The 16816-nt window shown below is 62.5% G+C and overlaps 3 protein-coding genes across 4 annotated transcripts; 1 reads left to right on the top strand and 2 right to left on the bottom strand.

Moving 5' to 3' along the window:
• Positions 1 to 61: 61 nt before the first annotated feature.
• ATXN7L3 (ataxin 7 like 3) lies at positions 62 to 7881 on the top strand. 2 transcript variants are annotated; one of them, XM_062632150.1, is made up of 13 exons: positions 62 to 220; positions 297 to 429; positions 1065 to 1236; positions 1900 to 1997; positions 2127 to 2149; positions 2230 to 2275; positions 2373 to 2404; positions 2489 to 2557; positions 2696 to 2739; positions 2857 to 2928; positions 3219 to 3355; positions 3472 to 3638; positions 7866 to 7881. In XM_062632150.1, the coding sequence occupies exons 1-12, from the start codon at positions 170 to 172 to the stop codon at positions 3618 to 3620; spliced, it is 1026 nt and encodes a 341-aa protein (XP_062488134.1). In that variant the 5' UTR covers positions 62 to 169; the 3' UTR covers positions 3621 to 3638; positions 7866 to 7881. The 2 variants fall into 2 exon arrangements, with proteins under 2 accessions (XP_062488134.1, XP_062488133.1); XM_062632149.1 differs by lacking the exon at positions 7866 to 7881 and having other exon boundaries at positions 3472 to 4733.
• ASB16 (ankyrin repeat and SOCS box containing 16) lies at positions 5194 to 7600 on the bottom strand. The gene is made up of 5 exons (XM_062632158.1): positions 7315 to 7600; positions 6540 to 6807; positions 5661 to 6153; positions 5474 to 5587; positions 5194 to 5392 (listed from the first exon to the last, which is right to left on the bottom strand). The coding sequence occupies exons 1-5, from the start codon at positions 7598 to 7600 to the stop codon at positions 5207 to 5209; spliced, it is 1347 nt and encodes a 448-aa protein (XP_062488142.1). The 3' UTR covers positions 5194 to 5206.
• Positions 7882 to 7895: 14 nt separating the features above from the next.
• HROB (homologous recombination factor with OB-fold) lies at positions 7896 to 12349 on the bottom strand. The gene is made up of 10 exons (XM_062632148.1): positions 12332 to 12349; positions 12115 to 12156; positions 9709 to 10341; positions 9500 to 9583; positions 9055 to 9195; positions 8848 to 8956; positions 8684 to 8769; positions 8455 to 8577; positions 8225 to 8369; positions 7896 to 8100 (listed from the first exon to the last, which is right to left on the bottom strand). The coding sequence occupies exons 1-10, from the start codon at positions 12332 to 12334 to the stop codon at positions 8027 to 8029; spliced, it is 1440 nt and encodes a 479-aa protein (XP_062488132.1). The 5' UTR covers positions 12335 to 12349; the 3' UTR covers positions 7896 to 8026.
• Positions 12350 to 16816: the final 4467 nt, after the last annotated feature.

Below are 16816 nucleotides of genomic sequence, written 5' to 3'. Positions count from 1 at the left end.
TCTTGGGGGGGTCTGACCGTGGTGAGGGGCTCTTGGGGTGGGTTTTGGCTTGGGGGGGGGGGGGTTCTGGCCATGGTGAGGTGCCAGCGTGGCCCCCCCCACAGCCTGGCCCCCGCCCCAGTGCCCCGTGCTATGAGCGTTGGCCGTGCCGTCCCCGCGAGCATTGCAAATGAAAATGGAGGAAATGTCTTTGTCTGGCCTGGATAACAGCAAACTGGAGGTGAGCACCGGGGCTGCCCCCCCCGCGCCCCCCCGTGCCCCCCATCTCTGAAATCCACCCCCCCGGCTCCCCCCAGGCCATCGCGCACGAGATCTACACGGAGCTGGTGGACGATGCCTGCCTGGGGCTGTGCTTCGAGGTGCATCGCGCCGTCAAGTGCGGGTACTTCTTCCTGGATGACACCGACCCCGACAGCACAAAGGACTTCGGTGAGCGTGGGGGGGACATTGTGGTCCTGGTGTCACCGGGTGAGCCATGGAGGTGCTGGGAAGGGGATTGCTCATCCCCGTGTGCCGGTGGGTGGGGATGAGGGGGGATGAGGTGGGTTGAAAGCAACCAAGGGGGGTTGGACATGGCCGAGGGGGGTTGGACATGGCCAGGGTGGGTTGGACATGGCCAAGGTGGGTAGAACATGACCAGGGTGGGTTGGACATGGCCAAGGTGGGTTGGACATGGCCAAGGTGGGTAGAACATGACCAGGGTGGGTTGGACATGGCCAAGGTGGGTTGGACATGGCCAAGGTGGGTAGAACATGACCAGGGTGGGTTGGACATGGCCAGGGTGGGTTGGACACGGCTATGGTAGGTTGGATATGACCAGGGTGGGTAGAACATGGCCAATATGGGTTAAACACAACCACCTCACCACAGAAGAACCACTTTGGCCCGGCCTGGGGTGCCCTGATGCAGTTGAGGATGTCCCTGCTCATCGCAGGTGACCGCACAGAGCCTCAGGAGGCCCCTTCCATCCCAGACCATTCTGTGATCCTACGGACATTGCCCCAGGGTAGAGGCTGTGCTCTGGGGAGCACCACTGAGGGGCTCTGACGCGTGTCCCCATGCAGAGATCGTGGACCAGCCCGGCGTGGACATCTTCGGGCAGGTCTACAACCAGTGGAAGAACAAGGAGTGCGTGTGCCCCAACTGCAGCCGCAGCATCGCCGCCTCCCGCTTCGCCCCCCACCTGGAGAAGTGCCTGGGCATGGGGCGCAACAGCAGCCGCATCGCCAACCGCAGGTGAGGGTCCTGGGGGGGGCAGGATAGGCCCTGTGGTGCTTGGTGGGATGCAGGAAGGATCCTGGGGTGCTGCGGGGATCAGGATCGATCCTGGGGTGCTGCGATCAGGATGGATCCTGGGCTGCTGGGGGAATTAGGATGGATCCTGGGGTGCTCAGGCAGATGTGGATGGATCCTGGGGTGCTGGGACCAGGATGGATCCCGGGGTGCTCAGGGGGATGTGGATGGATCCCAGGGTGCTGGGATCAGGATGGATCCTGGGGTGCTCAGGGGGATGTGGGTGGATCCCAGGGTGCTGGGATCAGGATGGATCCTGGGGTGCTCAGGGGGATGTGGATGGATCCTGGGGTGCTGGGACTAGGATGAATCCCGGGGTGCTCAGGGGGATGTGGATGGATCCCGGGGTGCTCAGGGGGATGTGGATGGATCCTGGGGTGCTCAGGGGGATGTGGATGGATCCTGGGGTGCTCAGGGGGATCAGGATTGATCCTGGGGTGCTCAGGGGGATGTGGATGGATCCCAGGGTGCTGGGATCAGGATGGATCCTGGGGTGCTCAGGGGGTGCTCGGGGATGTGGATGGATCCCAGGGTGCTGGGACCAGGATGGATCCTGGGATCAGGATGGATCCCGCTGTGTCCTGAGCCCCCTCCCCTCTGGTGCAGGATCGCCAGCAGCAACAACATGAACAAGTCAGAGAGTGACCAGGAGGACAATGACGACATCAACGACAACGACTGGTCCTATGGCTCCGAGAAGAAAGGTGGGGGGAGCATGGGGGTCCCTATGCCCAAATGTGGGGTCCCCCATGGGGGGGAGGGGGCGGCTGCAGCGTTTGGGGCCTAAACCCCCCTGAAAAGGTAAAATTCATCTTTTCTGTCTCTCCCCATAGCAAAGAAGAGGAAATCGGACAAGGTGAGGGGGGCAGGTGGGGGAGGCTGAAGGACCCAGGGAGGGCCGCGTTGCACCCCCTAATTCCCCCCCCTTTGTTGCAGAACCCCAACTCGCCCCGCAGGTCCAAGTCCCTGAAACACAAAAACGGTGAGGGGGGGACGTGTGGGGGGCAGGGCGGGGGGTCCGTGGTGGGGGATTATGGGGGGCAGACCCCCTGCACCCCCTCACCCCTCCTCTCTTCCAGGTGAGATTGGAGGGAACCCCGATCCCTTCAAGGTGAGCCCATGACAGGGGTGATCCCATCCCCCCCGGGTGTCCCTGCCCCATCCTGCCCCTGACCCCCCCTCTGCCCCCCCACAGTACAGCAACTCCACCGGGATCAACTACGAGACGCTGGGCCCCGAGGAGCTGCGGACGCTGCTCACCACGGTGCGTGGTCCCCGGGAATGGGGACCTCGGTGATGTGCATCCCCCCTGGAGCAGGGCCTGATCCTGCTGGATGCAGCTGCTCCGGGGGGGCACTGGGACTGGGGCTCCTCCACCTTAACCCATCCCCTCTGTCCCCAGCAATGCGGCGTCATCTCGGAGCACACCAAGAAGATGTGCACCAGGTCAGAGCATCCCGAGGGTGCTCTGTGGGTCAGAGCATCCTGTGGGGCCGCAGGGGCGCTGGGGGGCTCAGGTCCCCATGGAGGACACAGAGGCTCAGCCCCACGTGTCCCCCCCAGGTCCCTGCGGTGTCCCCAGCACACAGATGAGCAGCGGAGATCGGTCCGGGTTTATCTGCTTGGTCCCTCGGCGTAAGTGAGCACGAGTGGGTCCCATTGCCCGCGTTTGGGGTCCCATTGCCCGCGTTTGGGGTCCCATTGCCCGCGTGTGGGTCCCATTGCTCGCGTGTGGGGTCCCATCGCACACATGGGATCCCAGTGCCACTGTCCTGATGTGTCTCTGCCCCATGGTGACCGGGGGCAGGCTCATGGGGACACCTTGGGGGGAGCTGAAGCGCTGGGGCTGGGGTGTGGGTCCGAGCACCCCCATTGCACTGGGGGGCGCAGCGGCACCATGGCCCCCCCCCAACTCCTGTGCCCAGGTCCCTGCCCGAGGCCGAGGGCGCTGTGGACACCGAGAGCTTCGAGGTGGCCGAGAGCCAGAGCCAGGCCCTGATGAGCCGCCTGCAGTGGGACGGCTCCGACATCTCCCCCTCGGACTCAGCCTCCTCCAAAGCCAGTGAGCGATGGGGGGCACAGTGGGGGTCCGGGTGCAGCAGGGGTGGATGCTCTGCTCTGGGGGGGCTCTTTTTGCTCTACCTGACCCCATCCATCTCCCTCTTTCCCCCCCCCCAGGTACCAATAACTCCGAGTCCCGCAAGACCAAGAAGAAGAAGCCGCACTTGGGGCTGGGCAGCGGAGCGCCGGGGCTGGGCTCCAGCAAGAAGAAGAAGCCCAAACCCCCCCACACGCACCCCCCCAGCATCTACGATGACATCAACTGAGCAGCGGGGCTGGGGGGGACACGGACACATGGACCAGTGGCACACAGCGCGGGTACCGGGGGGAGCATGGATATGGGGGGGGGTTGAATTTGGGAGTCTCCCCCACCCCCTCTGGTGCCTCTATTTATTGATGTCCATGGGGCTTGGAGATGCGGGCACAGCCCCCTCTTCCTACCCAGCCCCAGTGGGGGGGGCACCCGCAGCACCAGGCCTGACCCCCACCCCCATGCCCTGGTTCAGGATGGGGGGAGAATGGAGGGGACCCCCCCACATCTGCAGCTGGATTTGACTGGGGGGTGGGCACTGGGGCCTGCAGGGGTTGGGGGGGCTGCATGCTGCATCCTTTATGCTTGGGGCTGGTTGGGGGGGGGGCACCGCCATGGGGGGTAACAGCACCCCCCCAGTGCCACTGTACCCACCAGTGCTTTTGTAGCCCAGTTGCCATAGAGCAAACGGGGGGGGGCAGGCACAGCTCAGCTTTGTGGCAGAGCCCCCCCCATCCCCATGTGCCCGGGGACCTGGTGCTGCCATTGGGGGGGTCCTTGGGGCTGGTGTTTAAGACCTTCCCCAGCACCCAGCTCTGGGTGTTCTCCATGAAGGGGCTGTGTTGGGGACCTGTTCATTGCCCCCCCCCCCCATGGGTCTCTGCCCCCCACATCCGTCTGTGTCCCTGTGGGGTGCTCCTGTGCTCCCCCCGGTGCCGTGGGTCTCAATTTATGGTGCTCTTGGATTCACTATGGTCAAACTGCTGCTAAAGGCTCGTGCTGGGGGGGCCCGCGGGGGGCACCAGCGCACGCTGAGCTGGCCTTGGCGTGCCCTGGGGCTGAGGAGGGGGGGGTCCAGCCCCCAGACCCACAGGGACCACCCTGACCACCCCCCCGAACGGGACAATGCCCAGGGATGGGAGGGGGGGGACCCAGCCTGAGCCCTTCTGCTGCGGGAGAGGAGCCGCTGTTCGGGGTCCAAGGAGTGCTGTGGGGCTGGGGGGGTGGATGTGCCCCATATCCCCCCCCATGCGTGGCCCCCCCATGTCCCTGCTCTCTGTGCGTGGTCTGTGTCCCCCCGAGCGCGTTGTGGCTGCCCCTGTAAATAAAACTGCATCTTGACTTGGTACCCGGGGCCATTGACCCCTCCTTGACCAAAACGCCCTCGTTTTGCCCCAGACCCGTGGGGAGGATGGGGGGGGGGGGGGAGGGAACCCAGCGCAGAGTCACCGGGACCGAGCTTCCACCTTTTACTGCTTCACATGGGGGGGAGCGGGGCCAGGGCTGGCTCCTGCCCCCCCGCTCTATGGGGCCGCAGCCCCGAACCCCCCCCCCCCCCCCGATCCCCGAGCGACACCTCCGGGGCGGGGCCAGGCGCGCGCGGATGGCGCGAAACCGGGAGGGCGGGAGAGGAGGGGGCGTGACTACGCTGCGGTGGGAGGGGCCATACGCAATGGGGCGCGGTTTGTGGGCGGGGTTTCGGGCGGGGGGCGTGGCCTCGGGCCCCTGGGGCTGGACCCACCCGGGACCGCCCCCCCCCAGCCGCTCCCCACGGTGAAGGCCCCTCCATTGCCCCGCGGATGGGGGAGCCCCGGGGGTCCCTCAGCGGATGAGCCCCTGCAGGGGCAGCCGCAGGTAGCGGCGCAGGGCGGGCGGCAGCGCCAGCGCGGGGACGGCGTCGTGGCAGCGGGGGCCCAGGCTGCGGCGCAGGGCGCAGCGGGCGAGGTGCTGCAGGCGCCGCGGCTCCCCCGCCATGCGCACGGCAGAGGTGTAGAACTCCCGGTGCTCCTGGAGACGGGACAGGGGGGCAGCGAGGTGGGGGGGGGTCAGCGACACCCAGGGCCCCCCCCCGCCGTGGCCCCCTCTTACCTCCCACAGCTCCGGGGACACAGCGTCCACCCAGCCCTCGGCCGGGGGGATGCGGTCGTAGGCGTTGAGCACAACCTCCAGCGCCGGCGGGTGCCGGCAGCAGAACTTGAGCATCTGCGACACGGAACGTGAGGGACGCGGCCCCGCCGCCACCGTCACCCCCAGCACCTCTCTCTCCATCACCCACCTTGGGGTGGACGGGGCCGGCGCCGTGGTCGAGGAGCAGCGCGATGGTGTCCTCGGGGCGCTGGTCCTGGTACTCCTCGACGGCGCGAAGGGCACAGTCCAAGGGGGTGTCCCCGGCGCAGTTGGCGGCGGTGGCGTCGGCGCCGTGGCGCAGCAGCAGCCGCACGAGCCAGGCCTGCCCGTTGGCGCAGGCGTTGTGCAGCGGCGCGTGGTGCTTGCGGCCTGCGGCGCTGGGGTCGGCGCCGGCCGCCAGCAGCCGCTCGCAGACGGGGCCGTAGCGCTCGGCGGCATCGCGGTGCTCGGCGGCGGCGCAGGCCGCGTTCAGCGGGGTCTCGCCCTGGCGGCTGCGGCACGAGGCGTCGGCGCCGTGGTGCAGGTACAGCTCCACGTGCGCCGCCAGCCCCTGCCGCGCCGCCACGTGCAGAGGCGTCAAGCGGCGCTCCCGCGTCTCCAGCCCCACGCGCGCCCCGTGTGCCAGCAGCAGCTCCGCGCACCTGCGGGGGGCACGGGTCAGGGGGTGCGGGGACACCCGGGCCCTGCTGGCACCCCCTGTGCCCCATGGATGAGGGGCAGGACGGGGGGCAACCGTGGGGCAGGACTCGGATGGGGGCGTGGCCTGACCTTAAAGGGGCGGGGCTCGTTATGGGTGTGGGCCCCCGTTTAGGGGCGGGGCTTTCTCTGGGGAGACGGAGTCACGCTGGGAGGCGGGGCTTGCTGTGAGTTGCGTTTTGATTGGGCGGGGCTGCTGTTGGGGCGGAGCTTGCCCGCGGGTGAGGGTCTGGCATGCAAATGAGGCTGCGGAGAGGGAGGGGCGGGGCTTGTCATGCAGATGAGCCCGGGCCTGGTCCCGGATTGGCTGGCGGGCAGGGGCGGGGCTCACCGCAGGCTGTGGGGCGCGGTGCAGAGGTGCAGCGGGGCGCAGCCGTCCGCGCTGAGCACGTTGGGGTTGGCGCCGAAGTCCAGGAGCAGTTGGGTGCAGGCGGGGTCGGGGGCGGCCGCGCTGTCGTGCAATGGGGCCCGGCCCCCCACCACCGCGTCCACCGCGGCCCCGCGCAGCAGCAGCAGCCGGGCGCAGGCCACGAAGCCGCGGGCGCACACGATGCGCAGCGCCGAGGTCTGCTGGAGCCGGGGGCTCAGCACCCACAGCCCTGCGGGGGGACCGGGTCAGACCCGCACACACCGGGGGGGGGCCCAACAGCCTCCAGCCCCAACCTGGGGGGAGCAGAACTGGAGGCCCAGGGCACCCAGCACCCAGCACCCCGCATTAGAGCGGTGGGAAGGGAGAAGGGAGGGAAGGGACAAGACAGGGAATGGAAGGGAGAAGGAAGAAGGAAGGGAAGGGAGAAGGAAGGGAAGGGAAGGGAGAAGGAAGGGAAGGGAGAAGGAAGGGAAGGGAAGGGAGAAGGCAGGGAAGGGAAGGGAGAAGGCAGGGAAGGGAGAGGAGAAGGCAGGTAAGGGAGAGGAGAAGGCAGGGAAGGGAGAGGAGAAGGCAGGGAAGGGAGAGGAGAAGGCAGGGAAGGGAGAGGAGAAGGCAGGGAAGGGAGAGGAGAAGGAAGGGAAGGGAGAGGAGAAGGAAGGGAAGGGAGAAGGAAGGCAAGGAGGAAGGAAAAACAAGAAGGGAAGGGCAAAGGGCCCCCATAGCCCCAGCCCTGTACCCTGCTCTGGTGCCCACACCAGCTCCTCGCTGCCCATCTCCATGACCATGTTGGCGCTGCTCTCATCGCTGAAGATGCTCTTGACGCGCTGCAGGTCCCCGCTGTACAGGGCGTTGTGCACGGCAGGGTCCCGGCAGCACCGGGGCCGCGGGGGCTCGGGCAGGATGCGGCGCGTGGCCCGGTCCCGAGCCAGTGCCCGGCGCCGCTCCTCCTGCTCCAGCAGCTCCCGCTGCAGCCGCAGCGACCGCAGCGCCGAGGAGCTGAAGGCGAAGGTGTCCTGGGCCATGGGGCACTCAGCTGCCTCCGGCCCCGGGGGACAGGGGTGGTGGTGTTATAAATAGGGCCCGGCCCCACAGCAACGCTGAACCCAGGGCCTGAGCCAGCCCTATAAATAACTGCCCGGGTGGTAAACAGGGGCACGCTGCCAGAGCCTGGAGCCTGCTGGGGGGTCAGAGCCGGGTACCCCCAACATGGTGGGGCTGCAGGAGCCCTGGGGGGCAGAGGGATGTCCCCAGGGGTGGGTCTGGGGGGCTGCAGCACAACAGGGAGGGGGGACACAGACACAGGAGCAGACAGTGCAATGCAGGGATAGAACAGCCCTTTAATGGGGGGTTAGGCTGGATAGAGAACACACAGGGAAAGGAGCAGCCGGGGCAGCACCTGCTCAGCATCCTCAGCACGGCCCAGCCCAGGCCATGGTGCAGCCCTGGGGTCAGCAGCAGTCAGCTTGGGCTGGAGCAGAGAAGAAATCCTCCGGGAGCTCCCCCAGGAGCCCGTCCAGGTCATCTGCATGGCACAGGGGGATGGAGCGCGCTGGTTTGCACACGCACAGAGCAGGGATCGCTCCGTCTCCATGGACATGGGAGGGGAGATGCTGCCCAAGCCCAGGACCTGTTCAAATCCAACTCACCTACATCATAGCCTCCAGCTCCCTCTGGCTCTTCCTGCCCAGCTGCCTGCTCTGTGCCGTGGGGCCTCGAGTGTCCCCCCCAGTGACCAGGGGCAGGGACACCGCGGGGGGGCTCTGTGGGGTGCGCTGGGGCATGAGGAGGCACCTGCAGAACCAAATGGAGAGGAGAACCATAGGGGACCCACGGGGGGGAGGTCCCGGCACCCAATGAGCACCGGCTCCCCTCTCACCTCCTGCCGTGCTGGTGATGGCTGTGAGAAGCTGGCCTCGGGCTCTGCTGGGTAGATCTTGAGCAGGTTGTTGGGGGTGACGTTGAGGTAGTGGTTGCGGTGGGATGGGGAGAACACACCCACCTGTGAGGAGAGAGCCGTGGGGCAGAGCCAGGGCTCCAGCATCCCCGGGATGTGCCCAGGGTCAGGAACAGCCCCAAGCCCTCGCTGCTGCTCTGCTGTCTCCCACCTGCCTCAGGAGCAGCACGGAGCCCGGCCGGAGCTCGCTCTGTCTCTCCTCCAGCAGCAGGCGATGCACCGTGCCCTGCATCTCCCCTGTGGGCAGGAGGGGAGCCATCAGCCATAGGGAGCAATGGGCAAGAGGAGCCTCAGCCCAGGCACATCCACACGAACCGGTTGGGTCCCGGAACACAGCAGCAGCATCAGCGTTGGTCCTGGTCAGGGTCCTGATCATCACGGCCATGCTGGGGACCTTGTTCCTGGGGAGCTGCTTCAAGGCTGCCTGCAGAGATCCTCCTGTTGCACCAGTGTCCCCATAGGGCCACAGGACCAGCCCAGCACCTCCCCACAGCTCCAGTGGGGAGCCGGGGGCTCTCTCACCTTCCGCAGCACCATGATCACACTGTAGGTGCGGAGGAAGCAGCCGGGGTCCCTCTCATCCAGCTCCAGCTCTGTTTTCATGGTGAGCCAGGGCCCCTTCCCGAAATCCTCCTCTGTGGGCAGCGAGGAGCTGGGCATGCCCTGGAGTCACAGCACAACCAGTCACAGCGGGGGGGAGCTCTGGGGACCTCCCCCAAACACACAGTGCTGGGATTCAAACACGGATCTGCACTGGAGCTATGGAGCAGGGGAATGGCACAGGGTGCCCAGAGAAGCTGTGGCTGCCCCATCCCTGGCAGTGTTCAAGGTCAGGTTGGACACAGGGGCTTGGAGCAAGCTGCTCTAGTGGAAGGGGTCCCTGCCTGTGGCAGGGGCTGGAGCTGGATGAGCTTTATGGTTCTTTCCAACCCAAACCATTCCATGATTCTATGGAGCAGGGAATTACCTCTGTCTGCGGCTTTGCCATGGCCCCGTGACACGGAATTTGGGGAGCAGAAATGAGGATCTCCTCCAGCAGCTTCCCAGCGTGCTTATGGGAGAGGCAGGAAGAGGTAGATGGAGCTTTGCACCTCTTCACCACCTCCTCCCATCCCATCCCATCCCATCCCATCCCATCCCATCCCATCCCATCCCACTCCATGTCCCCGCACCCACCTGCTGGGGCAGGATCCCAGCGGGCCCTGGGAACCGCCGGGTCTTGCCCTGCGCTGGCGGCCGGGGGGCAGCCCCCGGTGCTTTGCTGGCCGCTGCCACCAACTGCACGAGGTGGTTGGTGACCACCGGGCTCTGCAGCGCCGAGGGGCAGGGGGGGGCCTGAGGGGGTTGCGGCCCCCGTGGCTCCATGGGGGGGCTCCCGGTTCCCGCCTGGTGCGGGGGGGCTTGGAAAGGCCTCGGGGATGGAGCCGCGGGAGCGGGGATGCAGCCCCGGGGCTTTCCCATGGGGACGGGGGGCGCGGGGGGGCAGGTCCCGGCCGCGCTGGGCCGCAGCCCCAGCCTGGGCGCTGCCTGGGGGGCAGAGGGGGGGCCCGGCCCCGCTCCCTCCCGCGGCCTCTTGAGGGCCCCCGATTCCCGGGGGCGCCGCTCCCCGCGCTCGGGGCCCTCCAGGAGGAGGCCGGGGCCCGGCGCATCCCGCGGGGCCGGGGGGCTCCGGCAGCCCCCGGCCAGGGGCCGCAGCGCGGGGCCGGGGCGGTGCTGCGGGGGCTGAGCTCCGGGAGCGCCGTGGCTCAGGGATGGGGCTCCGGGAGCCAGGAACCGGTTCTCGGCGTCCTCCACGGCCGAGAGGAAATCCTGCGGGAGGAGAGGGCTCCGGCACCCGGCAGCACAAAACAGCCCCGAGCCGGCACCGGGGCCAGGCCGGTGCTGCCCCTGCTGAGCACCACGGCCCATGTCCCGCATCCCGCATCCCACGTCCCATAGCGCATGGGTCAAGTCCCATTCCCCATATCCCACGTCCCATAGCGCGTGGGTCAAGTCCCATTCCCCATATCCCACGTCCCATAGCGCGTGGGTCAAGTCCCATTCCCCATATCCCACGTCCCATAGCGCGTGGGTCAAGTCCCATTCCCCATATCCCACGTCCCATAGCGCGTGGGTCAAGTCCCATTCCCCATATCCCACGTCCCATAGCGCGTGGGTCAAGTCCCATTCCCCATATCCCACGTCCCATAGCGCGTGGGTCAAGTCCCATTCCCCATATCCCACGTCCCATAGCGCATGGGTCAAGTCCCATTCCCCATATCCCACGTCCCATAGCGCATGGGTCAAGTCCCATTCCCCATATCCCACGTCCCACAGCGCATGGGTCAAGTCCCATTCCCCATATCCCACAGCCAATGTCCCATGCCCCACGTCCCACATCCCACATTGCATGTCCCATGTCCAAAGTCCCATAACCCATATCCTACATCCCATGTCATACATCCCATGTCCCACAACCCATACCAGTGTCCCGTAACCCATATCCTACATCCCATGCACACATCTCACATCACATATTCCACATTCCATGTCTCATGTCCCATGCCCCACATCCCATATCCAGTGTCCCATGCCCCACACCCCATGTCCCACAACCCATATCCAACATCCAATAACCCATATCCTACATCCCATGTCCTGCATCTCACATCCTACATCCCATGCCCCACATCCCATTGTACATTGGTTAACCCTGTATCAATATTCCACATTCCACATCTCATGTCCCATGCCCCACAACCCATATCCAACATCCCATACCCCACGTTTCCACCCCATGTCCCACACTCCATACCCCACGTTTCCACCCCGTGTCCCACGTCCCATACCCCACGTTTCCATCCCATGTCCCACATCCCATACCCCACAACCAGTCCCATGTCCCACACCCCATACCCCACGTTTCCACGCCATGTCCCACATCCCATACCCCACGTTTCCATCCCATGTCCCACGTCCCACACCCCACGTTTCCACGCCATGTCCCACATCCCATACCCCACGTTTCCATCCCATGTCCCACGTCCCATACCCCACGTTTCCATCCCATGTCCCACACCCCATACCCCACGTTTCCATCCCATGTCCCACACCCCATACCCCACGTTTCCATCCCATGTCCCACACCCCATACCTCACGTTTCCATCCCATGTCCCACGTTCCACACTCCACGTTTCCATCCCATGTCCCACACCCCATACCTCACGTTTCCATCCCATGTCCCACGTTCCACACTCCACGTTTCCATCCCATGTCCCACACCCCATACCTCACGTTTCCATCCCATGTCCCACGTTCCACACTCCACGTTTCCATCCCATGTCCCACACCCCATACCCCACGTTTCCACCCCGTGTCCCACGGCCCATACCCCACGTTTCCACCCCATACCCCACGTTTCCACCCCATGTCCCACACCCCATACCCCACGTTTCCACCCCATACCCCACGTTTCCATGCCATGTCCCACACCCCATACCCCACAACCCGTCCCATGTCCCACACCCATACCCCACGTTTCCACCCCATGTCCCACACCCCATACCCCACAACCCGTCCCATGTCCCACGTGCCCCCCTCACCTCATCCTCCAGGTCCCCGAACAGCCTCTGGAGCCCGCAGGCCTGCGGGAGGCGAGAACCGGGCCCTGTGGGACCCCGGCGGGGCCCTGCTCCAGCCCCGCCCCACGGCGGCCGCAGCCCCCGGGGCCCCTCAGCGGAGCCCGGACCCACCATGGGGCCGAGCGCACCCCACGGGCAGCCCAAAGCCCCCCCCCCGTCCCGGTCCCGTTACCGTTACCATGGCAGCGGCGCGGAAGGCGGAAGCGACCGGGGCCGGACGCGAACCCGCGGCCCTGGGGCGGGGGCAGCGGCGGGAACGGCCCCTTTAAGGAGCAGCGGCCCCTGCCGGTGGGAGGAGCGCGGCGGCGCCTCTTAAAGGGCCAGAGCCCCGCGTCCGGCCCTGGCGTGACTGCGAGTGTGAGTGTGAGCATGAGTGTGAGTGTGAGTGTGTGAGTGTATGAACGAGTGTGAGCATGAGTGTGAGTGTGAGTGTGAGTGTGTGTGAGTGTGAGTGTATGAACGAGTGTGAGTGTGAGCATGACTGTGAGTGTGAGTGTGAGTGTATGAACGAGTGTGAGTGTGAGTGTGAGTGTATGAACGAGTGTGAGCATGAGTGTGAGTGTGAGTGTGAGTGTATGAACGAGTGTGAGCATGAGTGTGAGCGTGAGTGTGAGTGTGAGTGTATGAATTAGTGTGAGTGTGAGCATGACTGTGAGTGTGAGTGTATGAACGAGTGTGAGCGTGACAGTGTGTGTGAGTGTGAGTGTATGAACGAGTGTGAGCATGAGTGTGAGTGTGAGTGTGAGTGTGTGTGAGTGTGAGTGTATGAACGAGTGTGAGTGTGAGCATGACTGTGAGTGTGAGTGTGAGTGTATGAACGAGTGTGAGTGTGAGTGTGAGTGTATGAACGAGTGTGAGCATGAGTGTGAGTGTGAGTGTGAGTGTATGAACGAGTGTGAGCATGAGTGTGAGCGTGAGTGTGAGTGTGAGTGTATGAATTAGTGTGAGTGTGAGCATGACTGTGAGTGTGAGTGTATGAACGAGTGTGAGCGTGACAGTGTGTGTGAGTGTGAGTGTATGAACGAGTGTGAGCATGAGTGTGAGTGTGAGTGTGAGTGTATGAACGAGTGTGAGCATGACTGTGAGTGTGTGAGTGTATGAACGAGTGTGAGCATGAGTGTGAGTGTGAGTGTGAGTGTATGAACGAGTGTGAGCATGAGTGTGAGTGTGAGTGTGAGTGTGTGTGAGTGTGAGTGTATGAACGAGTGTGAGTGTGAGCATGACTGTGAGTGTGAGTGTGAGTGTATGAACGAGTGTGAGTGTGAGTGTGAGTGTATGAACGAGTGTGAGCATGAGTGTGAGTGTGAGTGTGAGTGTATGAACGAGTGTGAGCATGAGTGTGAGCGTGAGTGTGAGTGTGAGTGTATGAATTAGTGTGAGTGTGAGCATGACTGTGAGTGTGAGTGTATGAACGAGTGTGAGCGTGACAGTGTGTGTGAGTGTGAGTGTATGAACGAGTGTGAGCATGAGTGTGAGTGTGAGTGTGAGTGTATGAACGAGTGTGAGCATGACTGTGAGTGTGTGAGTGTATGAACGAGTGTGAGCATGAGTGTGAGTGTGAGTGTGAGTGTATGAACGAGTGTGAGCATGACTGTGAGTGTGAGTGTATGAACGAGTGTGAGCATGACTGTGAGTGTGAGTGTGAGTGTGAGTGTGTGTATGAACGAGTGTGAGCATGAGTGTGAGTGTATGAACGAGTGTGAGCGTGAGTGTGAGTGTATGAACGAGTGTGAGCATGAGTGTGAGTGTGAGTGTATGAACGAGTGTGAGCATGACTGTGAGTGTGAGTGTATGAACGAGTGTGAGCATTGTGTGAGTGTATGAATGAGTGGGAGCATGAGTGTGACTGTGTGTATGAACGAGTGTGAGCATGACTGTGAGTGTGAGTGTATGAACGAGTGTGAGCATGACTGTGAGTGTGAGTGTATGAACGAGTGTGAGTGTGAGTGTATGAACGAGTGTGAGTGTGAGTGTATGAACGAGTGTGAGTGTGAGTGCACACGAGTGTGCAACTGCACACCAGTCGGGCACACGTTCACACACCCATGGTGCACACACACACGTGTGTTAATGCCTAGGTGCACACTCGCATGTGCTCTCACATGTGCACGAGTGCACAGCAGCACAGTGCACACTTGCACGTGTCTGCACACAACATTTAGTGCGCACTTGCACACACGCACGTGCCATTGCACACCAGTCCTTGAGACACACTCACATGCGTTCTCGCGTGTGTACGGTACACACTCCCATCTGTGCTAGTGCGCAGCAGCACACAGGGCACACACAGGTGTCAGTGCACACTCACACATGCTCTCATGTGTTTGCACACCAGCCCATTGCACACTCACACACACACGTGTCAGTGCACACTCACACACATGCTCTCATGTGTTTGCACACCAGCCCATTGCACACTCACACACACACGTGTCAGCGCACACACACACACATGCTCTCATGTGTTTGCACACCAGCCCATTGCACACTCACACACACACGTGTCAGTGCACACTCACACACATGCTCTCATGTGTTTGCACACCAGCCCATTGCACACTCACACACACACGTGTCAGCGCACACACTCACACATGCTCTCATGTGTTTGCACACCAGCCCATCGTACACTCACTCACACACGTATCAGTGCACACACACACATGCTCTCATGTGTTTGCACACCAGCCCATCGTACACTCACTCACACACACGTGTCAGTGCACGCTCACACACATGCTCTCATGTGTTTGCACACCAGCCCATTGCACACTCACACACACACACGTGTCAGTGCACACTCACACAGATGCTCTCATGTTTGCCCACCAGCCCATTGCACACTCACACACACACACGTGTCAGTGCACACTCACACACATGCTCTCATGTTTGCACACCAGCCCATTGCACACTCACACACACACGTGTCAGTGCACACTCACACACATGCTCTCATGTTTGCACACCAGCCCATTGCACACTCACACACACACGTGTCAGCGCACACACACACACATGCTCTCATGTGTTTGCACACCAGCCCATTGCACACACACACACACACGTGTCAGTGCACACTCACACACACACATGCTCTCATGTGTTTGCACACCAGCCCATTGCACACTCACACACACACACACGTGTCAGTGCACACTCACACACACATGCCCTCATGTGTTTGCACACCAGACCATTGCACACACACACACACACACAGGTGTCAGTGCACACTCACACACATTCTCTCATGTGTTTGCACACCAGCCCATTGCACACACACACGTGTCAGTGCACACTCACACACACACATGCTCTCATGTGTTTGCACACCAGCCCATTGCACACACACACACGTGTCAGTGCACACTCACACACATGCTCTCATGTGTTTGCACACCAGCCCATTGCACACTCACACACACACACGTGTCAGTACACGCTCACACACATGCTCTCATGTGTTTGCACACCAGCCCATTGCACACTCACACACACACGTGTCAGTGCACACTCACACACATGCTCTCATGTGTTTGCACACCAGCCCATTGCACACTCACACACACACACGTATCAGTGCACACTCACACACATGCTCTCATGTGTTTGCACACCAGTCCATTGCACACTCACACACACACGTGTCAGTGCACACTCACACACATGCTCTCATGTGTTTGCACACCAGCCCATTGCACACTCACTCACACGTGTCAGTGCACACACACACACATGCTCTCATGTGTTTGCACACCAGCCCATTGCACACTCACTCACACACACACACGTGTCAGCGCACACTCACACACACATGCTCTCATGTGTTTGCACACCAGCCCATTGCACACTCACACACACACACACGTGTCAGCGCACACTCACACACATGCTCTCATGTTTGCACACCAGCCCATTGCACACACACACACGTGTCAGTGCACGCTCACACACATGCTCTCATGTTTGCACACCAGCCCATTGCACACACACACACGTGTCAGTGCACACTCACACACATGCTCTCATGTTTGCACACCAGCCCATTGCACACACACACACACGTGTCAGTGCACACTCACACACATGCTCTCATGTGTTTGCACACCAGCCCATTGCACACTCACACACACACACGTGTCAGTGCACGCTCACACACATGCTCTCATGTGTTTGCACACCAGCCCATTGCACACTCACACACACACACGTGTCAGTGCACACTCACACACATGCTCTCATGTGTTTGCACACCAGCCCATTGCACACTCACACACACACGTGTCAGTGCACGCTCACATACATGCTCTCATGTTTGCACGCCAGCCCATTGCGCACACACACACACGTGTCAGTGCACACTCACACATATGCTCTCATGTGTTTGCCCACCAGCCCATTGCACACTCACTCACACACACGTGTCAGCGCACACTCACACACATGCTCTCATGTGTTTGCACACCAGCCCATTGCACACTCACACATACACCTGTCAGTGCACACTCACACATGCTCTCATGTGTTTGCACACCAGACCATTGCACACTCACACACACACGTGTCAGTGCACACTCACACACATTCTCTCATGTGTTTGCACACCAGCCCATTGCACACACACACACACACACACGTGTCAGTGCACGCTCACACACAT

This window comes from Pezoporus occidentalis, unplaced genomic scaffold (assembly GCF_034315485.1).
Source record: "Pezoporus occidentalis ecotype Australia unplaced genomic scaffold, CSIRO_AGI_Poc_V1 ctg385, whole genome shotgun sequence".
NCBI classification, from domain to species: Eukaryota; Metazoa; Chordata; class Aves; order Psittaciformes; family Psittacidae; genus Pezoporus; species Pezoporus occidentalis.
Note: the sequence above shows the minus strand (reverse complement) of the source record. Positions and strands in the feature narration are given on the sequence as shown.

Excerpts from the sequence above, each read along its gene's own strand:
- ASB16 (XM_062632158.1), bottom strand. The coding sequence starts at position 7,600 with ATGGCCCAGGACACCTTCGCCTTCAGCTCCTCGGCGCTGCGGTCGCTG. Across the intron at positions 6,154-6,539 it reads ACCGCGCCCCACAGCCTGCG|GTGCGCGGAGCTGCTGCTGG; the intron begins GTGAGCCCCGCC and ends TGCCCCCCGCAG. Across the intron at positions 5,393-5,473 it reads TGTCCCCGGAGCTGTGGGAG|GAGCACCGGGAGTTCTACAC; the intron begins GTAAGAGGGGGC and ends TCCCGTCTCCAG.
- ATXN7L3 (XM_062632150.1), top strand. The coding sequence starts at position 170 with ATGAAAATGGAGGAAATGTCTTTGTCTGGCCTGGATAACAGCAAACTG. Across the intron at positions 430-1,064 it reads CGACAGCACAAAGGACTTCG|AGATCGTGGACCAGCCCGGC; the intron begins GTGAGCGTGGGG and ends GTCCCCATGCAG. Across the intron at positions 2,929-3,218 it reads TATCTGCTTGGTCCCTCGGC|GTCCCTGCCCGAGGCCGAGG; the intron begins GTAAGTGAGCAC and ends TCCTGTGCCCAG.
- HROB (XM_062632148.1), bottom strand. Across the intron at positions 10,342-12,114 it reads TCGGGGACCTGGAGGATGAG|GATTTCCTCTCGGCCGTGGA; the intron begins GTGAGGGGGGCA and ends CTCCTCCCGCAG. Across the intron at positions 8,770-8,847 it reads TGTGTTCCGGGACCCAACCG|GGGAGATGCAGGGCACGGTG; the intron begins GTTCGTGTGGAT and ends TCCTGCCCACAG.